This window comes from Stigmatopora argus, chromosome 8 (genome assembly GCF_051989625.1).
Source record: "Stigmatopora argus isolate UIUO_Sarg chromosome 8, RoL_Sarg_1.0, whole genome shotgun sequence".
NCBI classification, from domain to species: Eukaryota; Metazoa; Chordata; class Actinopteri; order Syngnathiformes; family Syngnathidae; genus Stigmatopora; species Stigmatopora argus.
The window spans coordinates 4,152,382-4,171,435 of NC_135394.1; the positions used below are offsets into that span (position 1 = coordinate 4,152,382).

The following is a 19,054-nucleotide window of genomic DNA, read 5'->3' on the forward strand; positions in this document are numbered from 1 at the left end:
GACATTTTCTAGAAATAAAGGGTCAATTGAGTTTTAAAATCCTCATTTGTGTTCAACATGGTCAAATATTGCGAGTTGTTACTCCACAAATCGAAGTATACTCAGTAATGTTCCTCAATTCAACACTAAACACATGAGTACATCATCACTAATGCACAGGTGGACCTTTCCCGAAACGTTGCTCTGGATTTCCCTTGGCTTGCATCCACTCACTGTGATCATGTGCAGAGAACTTTTAGGACAGTAGATATTTGGCACAATGACTTGTTTATTACACGCAGGGACCATTCCTGTTTTTGCCAGTGTCATTTCAACGCTGGGATCACCTCCCGTTAAACCATGGTCTGCAATTATTTTGGATACAAGGGGATGCACAAAGATTACTTGGGATTGTCACTTTGGAAATGGATATCCTTCAAGATCACAGTGTCACTGTGTATGTAATGTCCCAGAGCAAGAGACTGACATTTGAGTGCTTGATGGCAAGAGGACGAAATCAAATACTGGACAAGGCATCAACATTCCAATGGAAAGGCAAAAAAGACAAGGCAATATTAGAATTTAAAATAAATCAAATCAGCATTGAAGTACATTTCATACAGTAAGATGCAGCACAAAGTGCCACCAAGTATTTACAAAATTAAAGAGTACTCTGACACTAATTCCATTTTAGTTATCTTCTGTTCTGCTTATCCTTACAAGGGTCTCTCAGCCAATTATGGGCAGTAGGGGGGGACACACGCTGAATTGGTGGACAGCCATTCGCAGGGCACAATGAAACGATAAACAATTCACGCACACACTCATACCTATGGACGATTTAGAGTGTTCTACCGGCCTACAAGGAATATTTTGGGGATGTGGCAGGAAATCGGACTGTGGGATCTAATCCATATACATTCAATAACTTCGAATTAGACGAAGCACTCAGAGTCAGCCGTGATTAGTTTTATCTAGCTTCAGCTGAAGGAGGGAGTCAGAGTAGCCAGCGCCAGGAGATGTGTCTATCCTCCAGCCTGACCAGTTTGAATCCCCGCCTGCCCCCAACAGATCCACCAGTTTTATTGACAAAGGTCATGTGACATAGATACAAACTTTAGGTGGGAAAATGTGAACAAAGAAATGGGCGTGTCATGGTAGATGACGCGCCCCTAACTCATAGGTGTCACGGACGGAAATTTCCACTAGACTATGCAAAATTCTATTCTAGTGACTACACTAAATAAACCAATTCACTAATAAAAAGCATAAGAATACATTCCATACTCCACACGGACAACCCGGGGAAAACCCACGCAGGCACGAGGACAACATATAAACTCTACACAAGAAGTTTGGAACCCAACAGGGATTCAACCCTTGATCTCAGAACCCTGCAGTGGACATACAAAACGACTTGATCACTGTACCGCCAATCTGACACTCATCAACACACAGTGTATATTAATATAATATAATAACCCATGACAGGGCATGAAGAACAGATTTCAGTACAGCTTGAATTCTTCAACTTCAGGACTCATTGATTTTTTAGACAGTCAGAATTTGATGAAACAAGTATGATTAGCCAAAACGGTACTGCATTATCATACTACAGTGAGCAAGAATCTGTCTATCTGTTTGCCTTTCTTTGGGGACTATGACTTCACACAATCTGGTTTATTTTTTGGAGAGGGGGACAGTCATTCTCTGTGTGCATTCTGGCTATAGAAGTGTGCAATATATGCTGTATCTTTGCAAATATGATCTCTCCCAAATGATTTTAGAATAAAATGGTCATCCTGATACTTAACTTTGGTTAAATACATTGAATTAAAAAAAATCCTTTTAATTGAATAATTGCATGTGCAACTCTGGGCCGTCCGCACCTGCAGATGTTATTATGAATACAGTCATTGAAAATGCATGTGAATTAATAGTGCATGTTTACTTACACTATTTTTTAAACAAAGACATATGATGCACCCATCAAGCTGAATACAGAAAGCAGTTTTAAAATCAGTTTAGAATCAGTTTTTATTGGAAATGTATGTTTAATTAATTAGCTGGTTTGGTTATTAATGTGTGGTAAAAGGGATAGAGAATTAATAGTTACTCAGACATCTTTGCCAAGAAAAAGTAACTCTCGATGAATTGACTTGTTGCATTTACCTTGAAAATAGACAGAAACACTAGTGTCAATCTCAACTGAATTATCAATAAAGTCCAATGACGGATTTCAAATATTTATTTACCAATGGCTATGTTTTCTGTTTTGTCACCATAACAACACAACATATCTTAGCTGATGGATGGGTTATAAGGACTTGGCTGCGACTCGATGAATCGTGATGCATTTTACACACAAGTGCATTCTGCGGCCTGTATGAATGATAAAGGAGCTCCCGTAAGCAGAAGTGATGATGTGACTTTGCTGCCAAGACTCAGACCATATCAACAACTGCTAGATCTGTCCAGAGCCACAGAGCAGGCGGTTTAAAGGAGGGACGAGATATTCCTCACATCCTTTCTGAGAACAAACACAAAGCTACCCACATCTGCCACATAAGTCTACGCACTCACAGACTCATGCACATGCACGAACGCACACAAGATGAGAGACTCCCACTTATTTACAGGACAAACACAAGTTGAGTCCCAACTTCACCGAGTGATGCAAGGTACCGTTTGGGCAAACAAGGCCTCTGTAAACACACATGCAAACACTTGAGGCTTTGAATCTACAGAGAGACGTGCATTTCTCAAAGCGACCTGGGTTGTATACACAATACTTTTCATCGTAGCACGTCTGTGCGAATTGCGAGGAATAGCCAGAATGGTGGGAGACAGTGAAGTTTGATCAATCGTGTGATTTAACACAGGGCCTTGGTTCTTGCTACTCTTCATAATTGCCCTAGACTTGAAAGACAGCAATCACAATACTTAAGCATTATATAAAGTTATTCATAGACATACTGGAGGACGGGCACAAAAAAAGAAATAAAAGCAAATCATTTTACTTCATCAATTTAAACTATGAAGGCCTCGTGAAAAAAAAATAGTCATGAAAAGGATCACCTGACACCAATGTTCCCTCTAAGCTGCGCACGTGTGCAATTGCGCACTACTCTCGTCTTCTCTGCGCACAGCAAATCATATGGAGCGCACAAAATAAAAACGTTTTAATTTTTTTTTTTTAATTTTTATTATTATTATTTTTTTAATTTTTTTTTTCTTTTAGCTGTGAGGCCGACGCGCGAACCAGTCATCCGCCAGGCCGCCCATTCATAGATATTAATCATTACATTTTATTATTACTAAATCATTTACGTGTAGTAGACATGCACCTGCTTATGGCAGGTGTGATACTGGTGTGTGCCCATAGCGAGCAATGATGATGTTGCTCACACCGGTACTCAGTGTGCTCAGGGAGGTTGTCTTTCTGCCCAGACAAACAAAAAAATAGAGGGAACATTGCCTGACACTCAGCACGTACACACGTTCATATCCATTGCAGCGACCTATGGCATATATAGCTTAAGGTCACGAGTTGGCAACATATAAGGAGGCCAGTTAAGAGAACATAGGAATGTATTTCTTTCCCTAGGCTATTTTGTAGTTCAAACGTTGCATTTTGTTGGCAAGTATTAATAAGTTTGGGTCTTCTGCCGGGAAAACTCACCTTATGGAGAAGCACTACCAATTTCGTCATACGCAGTTTCTGGGTATGATGACAATTAGGCTTTTTGTCGAGTCAATGATGATGACAAAGCCTATGTCCGATTATTATTATTATTATTAATAATAATAATAATAATAATTAATTAGGCAGACCGGTAAATGAGTGGTTAGCATGTTCGTCTCACACGTCTGAGATCGAGGGTTCAATCAATGCGGAAGGATTAAATGTTCGCTTTGTATCGAGAAATTCTCAAATAACAAAAAGAGTCATGTGAAAAGACATTTCCAAATAAGGCATGCTACATTTACAGATAGGAACCCTGTTGGAAAAGAGAAAAAAAAAGTGCAATTGCATTGCTTTTGGAGAAATTAGAGGTGTGCAAAAATAGATTTATGAAGTGGATTGCATCTCCAAACTCCACTACAGCTGCAAGTGTTGTTGCAACCCAAGAGATAGTATAGCATGGAAAACTTTTCACATGCATGTTCCATTTTGTTGTTGGATTTCTTTACTGCATTTCTTGAATTTCATCAAAGCAATAAAATATAATTCTTTATTATTGTAAGGAAATTAAACTTGAGGTGGCATTGTATAACAGAGCCGTCACGTGGTGCATTGCACTGGATTTGCAACCCTGTCCGCCATAACTCTGGTATAGAAATTATGTGAAATATTGTCAGAAATAATCAACTAACATTGTTACCATTGATCAAATGACAAAATGGAAAATAGCTATTGTTCTCTTCATTCAATTCTTGAAAAATGTAATGATTTTGAACTGCACTTTATACAACAACTTGAAAATTAGAAACCAGAAAGAGCACATCTAGTAGATATATTCAGCAAGCCATTAGAAGCTTTTGAAAAGCTCTGGACAAATAGGTTTACTTCTCAATAGTAAGTACAGAATGAATATAAAAAGGGTGAAGGTAACCTAGTTTTATCTTGGATTTCAAGAACACACTATTGTGAGCACCGCTGGAAAAAAATCATGTATTGACTATGACTTTTTAGTGTTTATACAGGTGGGAAGATATTAATGCATGCTAGGTCAAAACTAGACAATTTATTACTGTGACTCAAAATGCACTGACCTTGATAAATCCAATACAAACAATAGAACCTCTTAATTTGACCCAGGAAGGTCGTTCAATTTAAAGGTCAAACCCAGATTGAGCTTTCACAAGATCATGTGTACCTCAGGAGTTCAGTCAAAATCAGAAGATAACAGCTAGTGTCATTGATTGTTATAAAACCAGCGTTATAAAAATATGTACTGGCATAAAAAAATCATTCTAATCATAGGTTTTCCATCCAATGGAATCTTGTTCAATAAAGTGAAATTTATAACTAAAATTGAAGCAAGAAAAGAAGTAAGAGATATAGTGGTTGCCAGACATTTAAATGCCATTACTACCTTGGCCAATCAAATGCGGGTATAGATTGTCTCACTTATTACTCTTAATGCATTGGCTACCTGTGGCTATTGGAGAAACCTAAGAAGTGGAACTCGGGTGCCTGTGATTATGGAATAGCCAATGGTGTGAACTACCTAACTAACTAACTAACTAAAGATAATATGTATCTATGTAAGTTACAGAAAAATCTAAACCAGAGGAAAACAAATAACTTCGCTGGAAAAGCTGCATACCTTGTAGACTGTTTCATAACAAGGCTAATTACACCGTTTAAGTACTCACATTGTTGTGAGTTTTGACGTCATAATCTAATGCAATTCATTGGTATTGGTGTTGCTCTACAAAGAGCAGTTACTCCAAGGAAGATTACTCTGCAGAAATCACAGCCACTCCTATCCTTACAACTGTCAAAACAGTTGGAGTAAAAGATATCCAAAACCGCACTGCGTCACAAACAGGGTTTCACTGGGTGTGACCTAGTCAGCTTGCCCAGCAACCTGGGAACTATGCCCGAATACTGAACCTTAAACAGCTCAAGTGGGGTTGTTGTTTTGATAGAGCACATGCTGTATGTACTGTACTGTATCTAAAATGAATGAGGTTCCCGTAGCTTTGCCAAGCAGATGGATACTGTGCCTATTAGAGTAAGACATGAGCGGTAAGTATTGAAATTGACCTGAAACTAGAGACAGCCATGGGACAGAAATACTGGCACCTCTTACCTGCCAGTAAAGAGTAGGACACAGTCAAGAATACTGTATCTATGGGTTTCTCAAAACTGATCCTCCTTTAGGATAGACTCTGCCCAGCATTATCTCAATGATGAAGTTAGTTTGAACCCCTGAAGAGAAGAGGCGGTAGCTCCGTCCACTCTTGCTCGTTTTGTGTTTTTGCTGCTTTTCTGTCCAAATGATTTGATTTGGTGATTCTTAATGATCCCATTTACTTTGATTTCTTTTGTACTTTGTGCTTTTGCTTTGTTGTTCTGTCTAATCACCCTCTTGCTACTGCCACAATTAAATTTCCCGAATACGGGATGAATAAAGTTACCCAATCCCAAATGGAGATATGGTTTCTGGTGGACGCATGTCTGATACAATGCTTTTAAAAGAGATGACGAGTGACACAAACTCAGATTCTTATATAAAGTATGATACAACCAAATACAAAAAAAAACATATTTTAATAATATTCAATCATTCATTTTCTAAACTGCTTCATCCTCAACGGTCGTGCCGGGTTAAAACATGCAAACTTCACACAGGTGTACCCACCTGGATTTAAACTGAGGACCCCAGAACTGTGCGGCCAATGTGCTAACCATTCAGCCTGTGCTTATTTTAATCATAAAAATAATTAAATATGTTGACATTCATTCATTCATTTTCCGAACCGCTTATCCCCACAAGGATTATTTGTCCTGAATTGGTGGCCAGCCAATCACAGGGCACAAGGAGACGGACAACCATTCATGGTCAAACTCATACCAAGGTGCAATTTAGAGTGCCCAATCAGCCTAGCATCCATGTTTTTGGGATTGGGGAGGAAACTGGAATACCTTGAAAAAACCCATGCAAGCCCGGGGAGAACATGCAAAGAGGCCCGACATAGGATCAAACCCACAACCCCAGAACTGTGAGGCCAAGGCGCAAACCACTCAACAACCGGGCCGCTCTAATGAATTAATTGATTTAAATTTGTTTTCATTTGAAAAAAGAAAACAATGTGAAGGCTCGGATTACTGATTCCCAGGCTTGCAATAGCGCGATGCACAGCTCAACAACCGATCTATCGCTGTACTACTAACGAATTTGGTAAATAAAGAGTTTGCTGTCGTATTTCTTGTTCATTTCTTGTACGGATATTGATCAAAAAGATTTTTTTTTGGTCACAACTCTAATAAGAAATAATCTAACTTCTGACCATGGAGAGCAAAAATATTCTAAATTTGCTGTAATATTGTAATACAGCTATTTAAGTGGTTAAAGTAAAAAAAAGTACATAATTTTGTACAGAGGACTTTAAAACATGACAAACCTGTCATGCACTGATACTCAAAGTTGCATTCACGTATTGAAGTGAGGTGAATGATTTGAAGTGAGAAAGAATGATGACAAACTAAACAACTGCCTCTGACGCAAATAAGGCGGTCGCAGAGCAGTACAATTATCATCTTTGAGCCATGTGGTTTCAGTGCAAATAGAAAAACTGGGTAGCTGTAGTCCTGAAAAGTGACTCAAAGTCAAGGGTGAATCAATTTTGAGAGGAGAGTATGCTGCAGAAATACTTTTTATGTGTCTATTTGTTTTTAAGGTCTGACTACACCACCACATAAAATTTTACAGATGTTGTGCTCTCGGTTTGGTCTTGTAGCCTTTTCATGTGCTTCTCCAGTTTGATTTTACACTATTTTCACATGTATGTAATGTCAGAAAGTATAGTGTATAGTGTATTTTTGTGTGCATTGTGAGGGCACATGCAATGAATGTTTGTGTGACTGTATCTTACTTTTCTAACTGACACACACATTCATTGCACAAACAACTCATTTATGCACACCCTCTCAGACACTCACAAGATGAATCTAGACACAGTTCCTCCTGGGCTGTCTTTAAATCCTAACAGTTAATGACAACAAAACAGGAACAATCTGATCTTCTCTTCCTGCCTCACACTTCCTGTCTACCACCTTGTCTTCCTCCTCCTTGGCCAGTAAAAAAGAAAAAAAGAAAAATCAAGACCTTTATGTCTACCAACAACAATGTTTCTGTATCCGTACTAGGGGTTTGACAGTACTTTATATCAATATGAAGAGATACAGTATTGCAATACTCAACATCCTAATAGGTTATCGATGTGGTCTTCCAAAGAATGGTATGTCCTTTTAAAATGTTGCTATTGGAATCTTTATGTTGTAATACAATAGCATTGCTATATTTATTTATTGAGAGAAGTGTACTGAAATATTGTCAGTCTGTGGGAGAGACAGTAGTTTTGAGCAAATGGTCCCCAAAATTGCACAATAGAAACATTGGTTATTTTTCCATTTCCAATATCTGGTGTTCCAGCTGTATCATGGAAAATTGGACATTGATGTCCTGGCCCAGATTGCAAGATAATTGTTATCGTGAGATTTTTATATTGAATCGCATTGTATTGTGAGGGATCCAGAGGTTACCACGCCTAATTTAGACAGGAGTGAATGTCTTTTGATATTGTGATGTTGCACATTAAATTGAAAGATAGCAATATATATCCCCAGTATGTCGTCCCAGGCTTCAGTTTCTTCCTTTATTTAAGAAATCCAGAAAAAAGACACTTCCAGCTGATCTAAACTTGAGCGACTGTGGTACTCACTATGCTCAGCAAAAGATATCCATTGTTTAAAATCTTCTTTTTCACCTTTTCACAAATTTAGTATCTTAAAAGTGTAATCAGTTGTTTACATAAGGTGCTACATATAAGCACAAACCTCCAAAAGCTTTTCTTTTCTACAATTCCCACATCCACCAAATTCATATGCCTCTTAAATTACTATTGACTTAATGAAACAAAAACAAGACAAAGAAACAATTATCCTCTTTGGCGGAAGCAATAAAGATATACGTAAGACAAAGCCTTGTGTGTCTTTACAGGATGCCTGAGCACGCATGTTGACACACACATTTCACCTGATGAGCTGCGGTTCTGAATGGGGGAAGTGAAAACCTGGTCCATCTGCCTTGACAGGAAGTCAACAGAAGCCACAGAAAGGCACACTGACGTCAATCAGAGCCACAGGAACACCTCCCCTCACCGCACACACGCAGAAACACTTTTTTCACAGTGTCACAATAACCACTCATTTAAGTCCCATCTCTTCAAACCACAATAATGCAGGTAAAATAAATGGGACACCATCACTCTAAAACTATCTATATTACACATATATATATGCACAAATATATCCATATATATATATATATATATATATATATATATATATATATATATATATATATATATATATATATATACATATACATATATATATACATATATACATATATATATATATATATATATATATATGTGTGTGTGTGTGTGTGTGTATGTATATGTATGTGTATATATATATGTATATTGGATTGGATTGGATTGGATAACTTTATTCATCCCGTATTCGGGAAATTTCGTTGTTCCAGTGGCAAGAGGGTGAGGATGCAGGAATAGGAAAGGCATTTTAGACATAAATAGATAGGTAATAGATAGGTAATAAGTAGGTCAAGAAATAAATACATGAATAAATATATAATTAAATAAGCGTGTTGCTTAGGACATATATACATACATACATACATACATACACATAAATGTACATGCATGCATACGGTAGGTCTTAACACCCAGCCATTTTTTTGTTAAAGAGCCTGACAGCTGATGGGAGGAAGGATCTGCGGAAGCGCTCCTTCCTGCAATGAGGGTGCCGCAGTCTATTGCTAAAGGAGCTTCGGAGGGACTCCACAGACTCATGCAGGGGGTGGGAGGTGCTGTCCATGATGGACATCATCCTGCTCAGCATCCTCCGCTCTCCCACTTCCTCCACAGAGTCCAAAGGACAGCCCAGAACAGAGCTGGCCCTCCTGACCAGCTTATTCAGCCTGTTCCTGTCCCTCTCCGTGCTCCCGCATCCCCAACAAAGCACTGCATAAAACACTGCAGAGGCCACCACAGTGTCGTAGAAAGTCCTCAGCAGTGTCCTGCACACTCCAAAGGACCGTAGACTCCTCAGTAGGTAGAGGCGGCTCTGGCCCCTTTTGTACAGGGCATCTGTGTTTGTGGACCAGTCTAGTTTGTTGTTGAGGTGAACACCCAGGTACTTAAAATTCTCCACGATTTCAATGTCTGTACCCTGGATGTTCACCTGAGTGGTCTGTTGAGGATTCCTCCGAAAATCGATGACCATTTCCTTTGTCTTACTGGTGTTGATGTAGAGGTGGTTTTGGCTACACCAGTCAACAAAGGCTGTGATGACTCCCCTGTACTCCAGGTCGTCCCCGTCCGTCACTCGTCCAACAATAGCGGTGTCGTCAGAGAACTTCTGGAGGTGGCAGGTGTCTGTATTATGTTTAAAGTCCGATGTGTAGAGGGAGAAGAGGAGTGGAGAGAGCACTGTGCCTTGTGGGGCCCCTGTGCTGCAAGCTACCACATCAGACGTACAGTCCTGGAGTCTCACATATTGTGGTCTGTCAGTGAGGAAGTCGATGATCCATGCGGCTAGGTGGTTCCTTACTATATGTATATATATATATACACACACATACATACATAAATAATAGATAACTGCTGAAGGAGGGAATTTCTGATATCATTCCATCATCCAACTTATTAGATAAGAATACGTGTTTGAGCTAGTTTGGGTGTGGTTAATACTCTGATGACTTAGAAACCTGGGTGAAAAGGTTCAGGTATGCAATTTTGTGATTAAAACACAAGTCCATTAACAATAAGCAAAATCATATTATATAAAATTCAGCAGCAAGAGAACAAATAATTCAATATTGCTCTGAGCTTCCTACCTGGGAGGCACACTTTGGTAACTGCAGGTTGATTTGTGGCTGCAGGTGACCTCCTGTAAAAGAGAAAGACACATTTTAGAATAAAATATTCTTCTGTGTAAAGATTGTGAACCTTTTGTATACTGTTCAATGTGTACATATTTTAATGACTGGCCATACAGCATGAGTAGGATGAGATTAGAAGAAACACAAATCAGATTTATACATACAACCTAAAAACAATGGAAATATTCACTGTAGCTGATATAAAATAATGGAATAGTGCATAATGGATGTCGAAATAAGTGTACAAAAAATGTGCATATTAAGAAAATCAGATGAACCCAGGATCTCTGTAGTTTTATAAATAACAAATTGTCTTTTATGTTCTTTGTTATGCTACTACAAAAGTGTGTAATGATGGCAAAGAAGAAGAGTAAAGAATAAAAAAAGAACTAGAAATTAAACCGATTGTGTGGGCTGTCAATTGTGTAAATACATAACATGCAACTTAACTTGACATTTCCAATAAAGTAATTACCCTTGAATTTTCAAGTGATTATGAGTGAAAATAAAACTTAAAAAAGAACAACAATGTCATGGTTAAAACACCAGTGTAACCCTGATTTAAGTAGACGGGACTTCAGTTTCAGTAAATATAATATAATAAAATGAAGCCTCATAGCTGGCCTACATATCGGTGAATATTTGTAGTCTTTCGGCACCACCATGAGGTGTGATAATAGTGAAGGCTACAGTTATTGTCAAAACCTCTCCAATGCTACAAAGCGGACATCTCTAATGCTTTTTACAACCGTTCTAAAATTACTATAGACAAACCCTTGTTATATTGATATTTGAGATATACAATGGAACAAAGTTTATTGAAGAGGTTTGAATCCAAAACCCAATCTGAATTTAGTATTGTGACTGCAAACATGTCCATCTTATTGTATATGACAGATGAAACATTTGTAAAGTTCTTTACTACCATCTTGTGGTAATCTCACAAAGGTACAAACTCATAAAATACACTTTTAAAAAAAAGACTTTTTCCCTCTATGCTTGACGGAATAGAAATACTGCAATTACAACACATTTGTGTTTTACACCAAAAAATAAATAAATAAAACAAAAGTAAAATTTTCACGGGAGCTAATATTGTTCAAAGTTATTAACAATATTCATAAAAAGATTCATTTCAAAATAATAAAAGTCAAAGAATAAAAAATACCTTATGGGATGGTTGAAATTCACAGAGAATGGAACTATGCTAATTTGTGAATTTAAAAATCAAATCAAAATGATAAGTTTGCTTATTTTGGCAAGACAATTAATGACTTACTTGCTGGAGGCACACTGGACATTGGTCAATACGGTAAAGTTGTTCCTCACACTTCGAAGGCTTGCCAAAACCTGCGGACGTTGGATACATGTAAATAATTATTCACATACGTGCATTGGATGCTTGGTTTTTGCTAACACTCATTCTTTGAACTGGGTTGATGTCTGTAACTGCGCATTATATAATACTAGTTAACATTTTACACTTTTTGAACTTCTGCATTTACAAAGGAGATTCCACAAAGTTGTTACACGGTACAAATTGTGGATAAATATTGAATGCAATGACGTGGAGGTGCCAAATTTCCATATATTATTCAAAATAAGATATAGATGGCAGATATGTTAACACTGATAACAATATGTATATTTTAGGTGAAAAATATATTCATTTGAAATCTCATGATTAAGAATAATAAGAGCCAGAAAAGTCTGGAATGGCAACACAAATATCAATTAAAAAATTGTTTGAGAAACACTATCAGGAAACAGCCGTACCCCTGCAATTGAATCCATTGGAACTCAAAAGTAACAGATTTCACTGGATTTTCAACAACATATGGTAACAAATATTTACCTGAGCAAAAGGCGTCACAATCAGGTCATCACCATGTCTGAAAGGACACAGAAATTGTGTCTACTTAGGAAAGTGTTTAAGTGCAGTGTTAACATACAATGCTTTGCTGTTGATAGATATTATATATATATATATATATATATATATATATATATATATATATATATATATATATATAATTGATAATGGTGTGGATGGATTGAGGGAAGAAGGTCATAATTGGGAGTCTCTTAGTAGGAGGATATTTGACCTTGTAGGGCATTTAGTACAGTGATTAATCTCATTTTTGGTAAACCTAGAAAGAGCAAGACACTTCAAATCGATGTCATGCTGGAGCCACATTTTTATTTCTGAGTAGTTCATGTATACAGGCATCACCACTCAGTCACTATCAGTGGATTAACATGGATTAGTGAGCCAATGGGTGGATGTTCTTTAAAGGTACTATGAAATGGCAACATGCTGTGCTGCTATATTACATGTAGACAAAAAAAAATTGGCACTCAAACCTGGCTGTTTTATATTTATTGCACCCTAAACAATGTATCAGAACACCCACTTTTTCCCAGCAATTCTGGTTGTACCATCATAATGATAATATATGATCATCTTTTGGTCAGGAGATTTGTTTTTGTGTATATAGAGAAAGAAAGACTAATGAGGACCTAATTTCATGATTATCTAGACCTTTCTGGGTGGATTTGTGTCCAAAATGACGTCTGCTTGCATTTTAATGCCATTTAAAAACAAACCAAATCAAACTACTACATTAAAATCTCATGCATTAGATAATAGTATATCACTTTGTGATATATCAAAGAATATAACTTTTAATTACGTTAATGTTACCTTTATAGATTACATTAACACTTATTCATCTCGATGTTCTCAACACACGTATATATACACATACACGTGTATATATACACACACATACACATATATACACGTGTATATATATATATATATATATATATATATATATATATATATATATATACACACACATATATATACACATATGTACTACACATACACAGATATATAGAAAAAACGGTTAATTATGAGATCTGTGGCATTGCAATTCCAATATGTGAATGACATATTTAGACTCATCCAATAATGTCTTGAACAGGATGTGTATAAAGCAGTTGTAGAATAGTTCTACTCACAGCTCAGAGGCAATGGAGGAGTTACGCGACATGGACTTGGGCGACAGATCATAGTCACTGTCCGAACGATACAAAAAGGACTCCCTGCGCTGATTGTGACCCGGGAAGTTCGTGTGAAGGATAAGTCCGGAGCCGGGGGATGCTTGAGGGTCCAGCGGACTGCAGCTGGCAGTTGGGCCATTTTCCACATCAAAGCTGCAAACACAACGCCATATCTTTTCAGATCATTTTGTCTACTACTACTACTACCTACCACATGCAATTGACATGCAGACAAAATTATCAACACAAAATATCTTATGGTCTATCAAGGCAGGGAAATGACTAAGCATGACGGATATTAAAATATAATAGATTTGAATATCCCAGATTAATTCTTGGCTCTTAATGCTTGTTAATGTTCCTTTTGAAGCATTGAGTGGTCTGAGATAGTATTACTACACAGGTACTATAAAGTGGAGCGCAGATTGATTGATATGTACTATCAAATTTCCCTTAAGGGATACACACGCACATCCTGGTGATCTTAATTAGACACGTACACACACGCAAAAGTAGACTTGACCTGGTAGGAGTGGGCACACTGACACGCTACAGTGCACCATGCCCATTCACTGATAGGCATTAGTGAATTTGAGGCTACTGCGTAGAGAAAGACAAATTGAATTTCCCCCCCTCTATAACTACCTTATCTAAGCCTCCTTTCTCCTTGCATGTTTTTTATTGCATTGATTTTATCAATATAAACTGCTTGGATGAATTAAATCAGGATTATTTACAAAAGTTGAAATTTAAAGTGCTTGATTGAAAGGAAACCAAATTCCAGATTGCATTGAATACATTTAATAAGTGTAAAACCTTTTGTTCTATTTGTTTTCTTTTTAAATATGCTGTCATTTCTACTCTAGTAATTTCAAACTTGTCGGCCAAAGAATGACAACTTTATAACTTAATGGTGCAGCAGGAACAAATGACAAGATATTGATATTTTATTGTGGGGGCTATGAAGCTTTTGTAGATTTTTTAAATGTTTGGGTGGACTGGGTGTTATGAATTCTATATGAACTGATGCGACAGTGAAACTGATATCAAGTTTAGAATAGACGGGTCGGTGAAAGATCCATACATCTACTCACTTAAGATCACAGAAAGCTGGTGATTCTTCCGGCTGAGGTTAAGAGGTGGGCTACACTCTGAACTGATCAGTTGTCAGTAACAGAACTTACAGACACAAAAATTATTCAAACCTTAAAAAAATCCATTCTTTAAAAAAAAAAAAAAATACGATATTGGATTGGATTGGATTGGATAAGTTTATCCATCCCGTATTCGGGAAATTTCATTGTGGCAGTAGCAAGAGGGTGATTAGACAGAACAACAAAGCAAAAGCACGAAGCAAATCAAAGTAAATGGGATCATTAAGAATCACCAAATCAGATCATTAAGACAGAAAAGCAGCAAAAACACAAAACGAGCAAGAGTGGACGGAGCTACCGCTGCCGGGTGCCACTTGAACGGCGTCATCTTGGTTGCGGTAGCTAAAACAGATTCAGACTCAAAAAGACGTTGTAAAGTTGGACAAAAACTGGAACCACACAGGAAGTCTTCCACAAGATGGGGAACTTCTGCAGACTGGGACCGAGGTAGAGAATATGCAGAGTCAGTCACTCTTCCAATCTTATATATATTATATATGAATGATGCTTCCTGAAGTTACAGACGCTCCCCTACTTACGAACATTCAACTTACGAACAACGGTACATACGAACATGTCTGCAAATTGCAAAGTCCAAAAATGTTCGCAAGTCCAATTTTGTATTTCGCGTCTTTTTCGGAGTAGTACTTCTTTCCGCCGCTAATACCGACGCCTGGCGCTGTGAGAGCTCAGCTCACCCAGCATCTACCTTCTTCTTCGTTGCAATGCGGAAGTGCGTGAATGTATCTCCAGTGTGCAAAGAACCTTTTTCATTTGTATCATTAAATATCTCATGCATCCAATATTGAATATGGTTGGTAAAAAGCTAAAGGCTTCTATTGAGGGAGTTGCAAGGAAGAGGCAAGCCATTTCATTTGAAACGAGTGGCAATAATAACGAAGCTTGATGCGCGTGAAAGTGGTGAGCGTTGCACATTCAGTACCATTTATAAACAGAAAGATCGAGCAGCAGGACCCAAATATTGAACGTTGCACAAAGTTTGCAAATCAATTGAATGATGCCATACAGTGCTACTGCATCATTTATGATGAAAAAAAGAAGAAAACTGTGCAATCGTCATTAGGTCGCTTCTTTTGGCCAGTTTCTAATACATAAATCTATCTCTCTCTCTCTACAGTACTGTACATATTCTCTCCATTTTATTAAATGTTTTTTTTTTTCAGTACAAACCAATGCGTGTTACTTATACAAGCCTTAAACATACAAATGCACTTATATAAACCTTCAATATACTTATATAGGCCTTAAACATAAATTATAATACAAAATATAGCACTAAATCAACTTACAAACAAATTCAACTTATGAACAATCGCTCGGAACCAATTGCGTTCGTAAGTTGAGGAGTGTCTGTATTGATCTTCACCTAGTTTATCACTTTGCCATGTCTGCTGTTACAGTTAACCTTAATTTGGACATCTCTTGTCTTTTTTAATGTATATTTCGAGCTGTACATTGTTTCAACTGTTTGTTTATTGTTAATTTTTTCCAAAGTTTGCTTTTCTCTTACAGGAAACCGAATGGCAAAATTAACAGCAGATATTTAATCAGTGAATTGACTGCTCTGTTCAATTGGAATTAGAATTGGTATATTGACAAAGGGAAGATGATACCTATGGATTGATTCACGGTACCTTGCCGTTTTGACCTTTCAAAGCAGAAGTTCTAAGAGGGAAGTGGCCACGGACGGAGCTTAGAACGTCATTAGCAGCTTGCAACGAAGACAGAAGTGAACATTCTTGGACATGTATTGTTCGATTAATCGCTTGAACCCTTTGCTGTTCATTTTATTATTTACTTACTTGTAATGTGCAAAAAAATGCTAAAACAATGAACAGTTAGACAAGTACATTCAAAGTTGAGGGAACACCAATTACAGCATTCGAGGCTTGTCCTAAAATTTAAACTCAGAGCCAGTCTTGATTAAGGGTGGCAAAGTTACATTACTAATTTTCCTTGAGGAAAAAAAAAGAAATGCATTAGGGATTTTTTTGTCCCCACTGGACTGTTTATCAAAGAACAAGAATAAAAGATCTAGAGTAAATGCATGTGCACATGTTCGCATATGCATGCTTGCACATTGTATCAACAACTGAATGCTTGACTGCTTATTCCCTCAGGCCAATCTCCCATCTTTATGACAAAGGATCACATTTAGAATATATAGTCAAACTTCACTCTCATGCATTCATTCACCCACACATCAATGCACTTAAGCATAGTGTACACACACTTGTCTATAAAATTGAGAAGTGAATCTTTGAAAATGAGCAAAAGAGGTGGACTTTCACATGTAGCACTATTAAAGCTGCCTTCTGAAAAAGTATTGGGAAAAGGTTTACTGTCACCAGACGGAGAACTTTGAAATAAAATAACAGTTAAGGATCGTACTTCAGAGCTGTCATTCATTTGTGACTCATGGCAGTTTTGGGGCGCTCACAAAAAGCAATTAATATTTTCTGTGTTTAGATTAAAAGATCATTTATATTCACTCTTTCTTGCATGGATAACAACATTTTTTCCCCTTAAACATTTTCATATCATACATATGCAATATGGAGCTCAAACTAGTGGTGCAGATGCCAATTATGGACCCCATTTGAATTGAATGACTTTATTGTCATTATACAAGTATAATGAGATTTAAAGCTTCACTATGAAGTGCACAAGTAAATAACCAATAAATAAGTAATAAATAAATAAGTGCTCATAATAAATAAGTCACCTACAAGTAAGTTTGCGTAAAAAAACAACAACAAAAAAACATTGACATCCAATTGTAGCAATAGTGTTGCCAGCCTGTATTTTGCGATGATAAATACAAAACAATATATATGTAAGTTTAAATGAAATGAATGAATGTATTGATTTATTTTTTGGGGGGATAACAATTACTTAAATATACAAAAATGAAAAAAAAAATAATAGAAAGCTCTGAGTAAAAAAAATCTACATTAAAAAAAGAACGAAAATAAAATGAATACAAACAACTCAAATAAGCTTATATTTCAACAGGAATTTTATGTATGTATTTAATTTCGAATGATCATTTCCAGCCCTTTCCAGTTGAAATAGATTGATTTGAATTGAATGCTTTTATTGTCATTATATAAGTATAATGAGATTTAAAGCTTCAGCATGAAGTGCACAAATAACAACAACAAACAAAAATACAATTAAACAATCAATAAATAAACAAGTAGTCAACAACAAACAAAAAAAGGGAGATAAATAAATAATTTTAAAAAATCAACAAATAAGTTGTCAACATATTGCTGTCAATAGGCGTTATAAATATAATTTTTTCTTTTTTTTATTATCCACCACAACACATACTCTGCAACCTGAGTTGGAGAATGAATAAGTTAAGGTAAGTTAAATACATTTCTACTGTGTGACCACTGTCCCTGAAGTAATTAATGGGTGACAAAGCTGAACTTTTCATAAATTAATATTACCAATCCTGTTACCAACTTTTACATGTTTCATCCGCGTTTACCAGGTGGGGTAGATTGAAAATATCTGCAGGTTTTGTTTTTTGCCTAAAAATACAATATTTAATCGAACAAAAAAGTTATCTAATAGATTTGTAGTTGTTCCATAATTTCCAGAAGCTAGCAAAATAATCAATTATATTGTGACTGTGTTTGCTCAGTAGTATTCTTAAGCAGACAAAGGAAGGATATCCACGCGTTTTTCCTTGGAATAACACCACAAAGACAGCTCTTGCGAACAAAGAGCCTTTTCTGTGAAAGGGTGTATTTGTCAGGGAACTCATTCTTACTCATATTACTTTCGCATGCTTTCTCGTAAAGTTCATCTATGGAAAAACACTGTTGAGTGTTACGAGTCGACTAAATCGTAATGAAATAACGTTTTCTTTTAACGTGGGGCACAGGATGTGTCTGTGTGGAGACAGACGGTGTGAGAACAAGAACCTGTTGTGCGGTCAAGAAAACTGGATGCCATAAGTTTTATTATTAGAGGTTGGTTTATGATTGCTCTTGGAAGAGGATAAACTTCACAACATTCTACGTTTGCAGAAACCTGACACAAATTGTTCACTGTGTGTCTTATCTTATTTTTGCTGACTCGTAAAAAAATATTGTATTACACATGACGAGCCCT

The 19,054-nt window shown here is 36.8% G+C and overlaps 1 protein-coding gene across 6 annotated transcripts in view; it reads right to left on the reverse strand.

Annotated features, from left to right (window-relative positions):
- The window catches only part of pde4ba (phosphodiesterase 4B, cAMP-specific a), a 118,702-nt gene that overhangs the window by 29,797 nt on the left and 69,851 nt on the right, over window positions 1-19,054 (reverse strand). For all 6 annotated transcript variants that reach the window (XM_077606726.1, XM_077606728.1, XM_077606727.1 and 3 more), the window contains 4 exons: window positions 13,710-13,904; window positions 12,538-12,574; window positions 11,962-12,032; window positions 10,638-10,690 (listed from right to left, as the gene is read on the reverse strand). In XM_077606726.1, coding sequence (XP_077462852.1) covers window positions 10,638-10,690; window positions 11,962-12,032; window positions 12,538-12,574; window positions 13,710-13,904 — 356 coding nt within the window. The remainder of the gene's footprint in view (window positions 1-10,637; window positions 10,691-11,961; window positions 12,033-12,537; window positions 12,575-13,709; window positions 13,905-19,054) is intronic.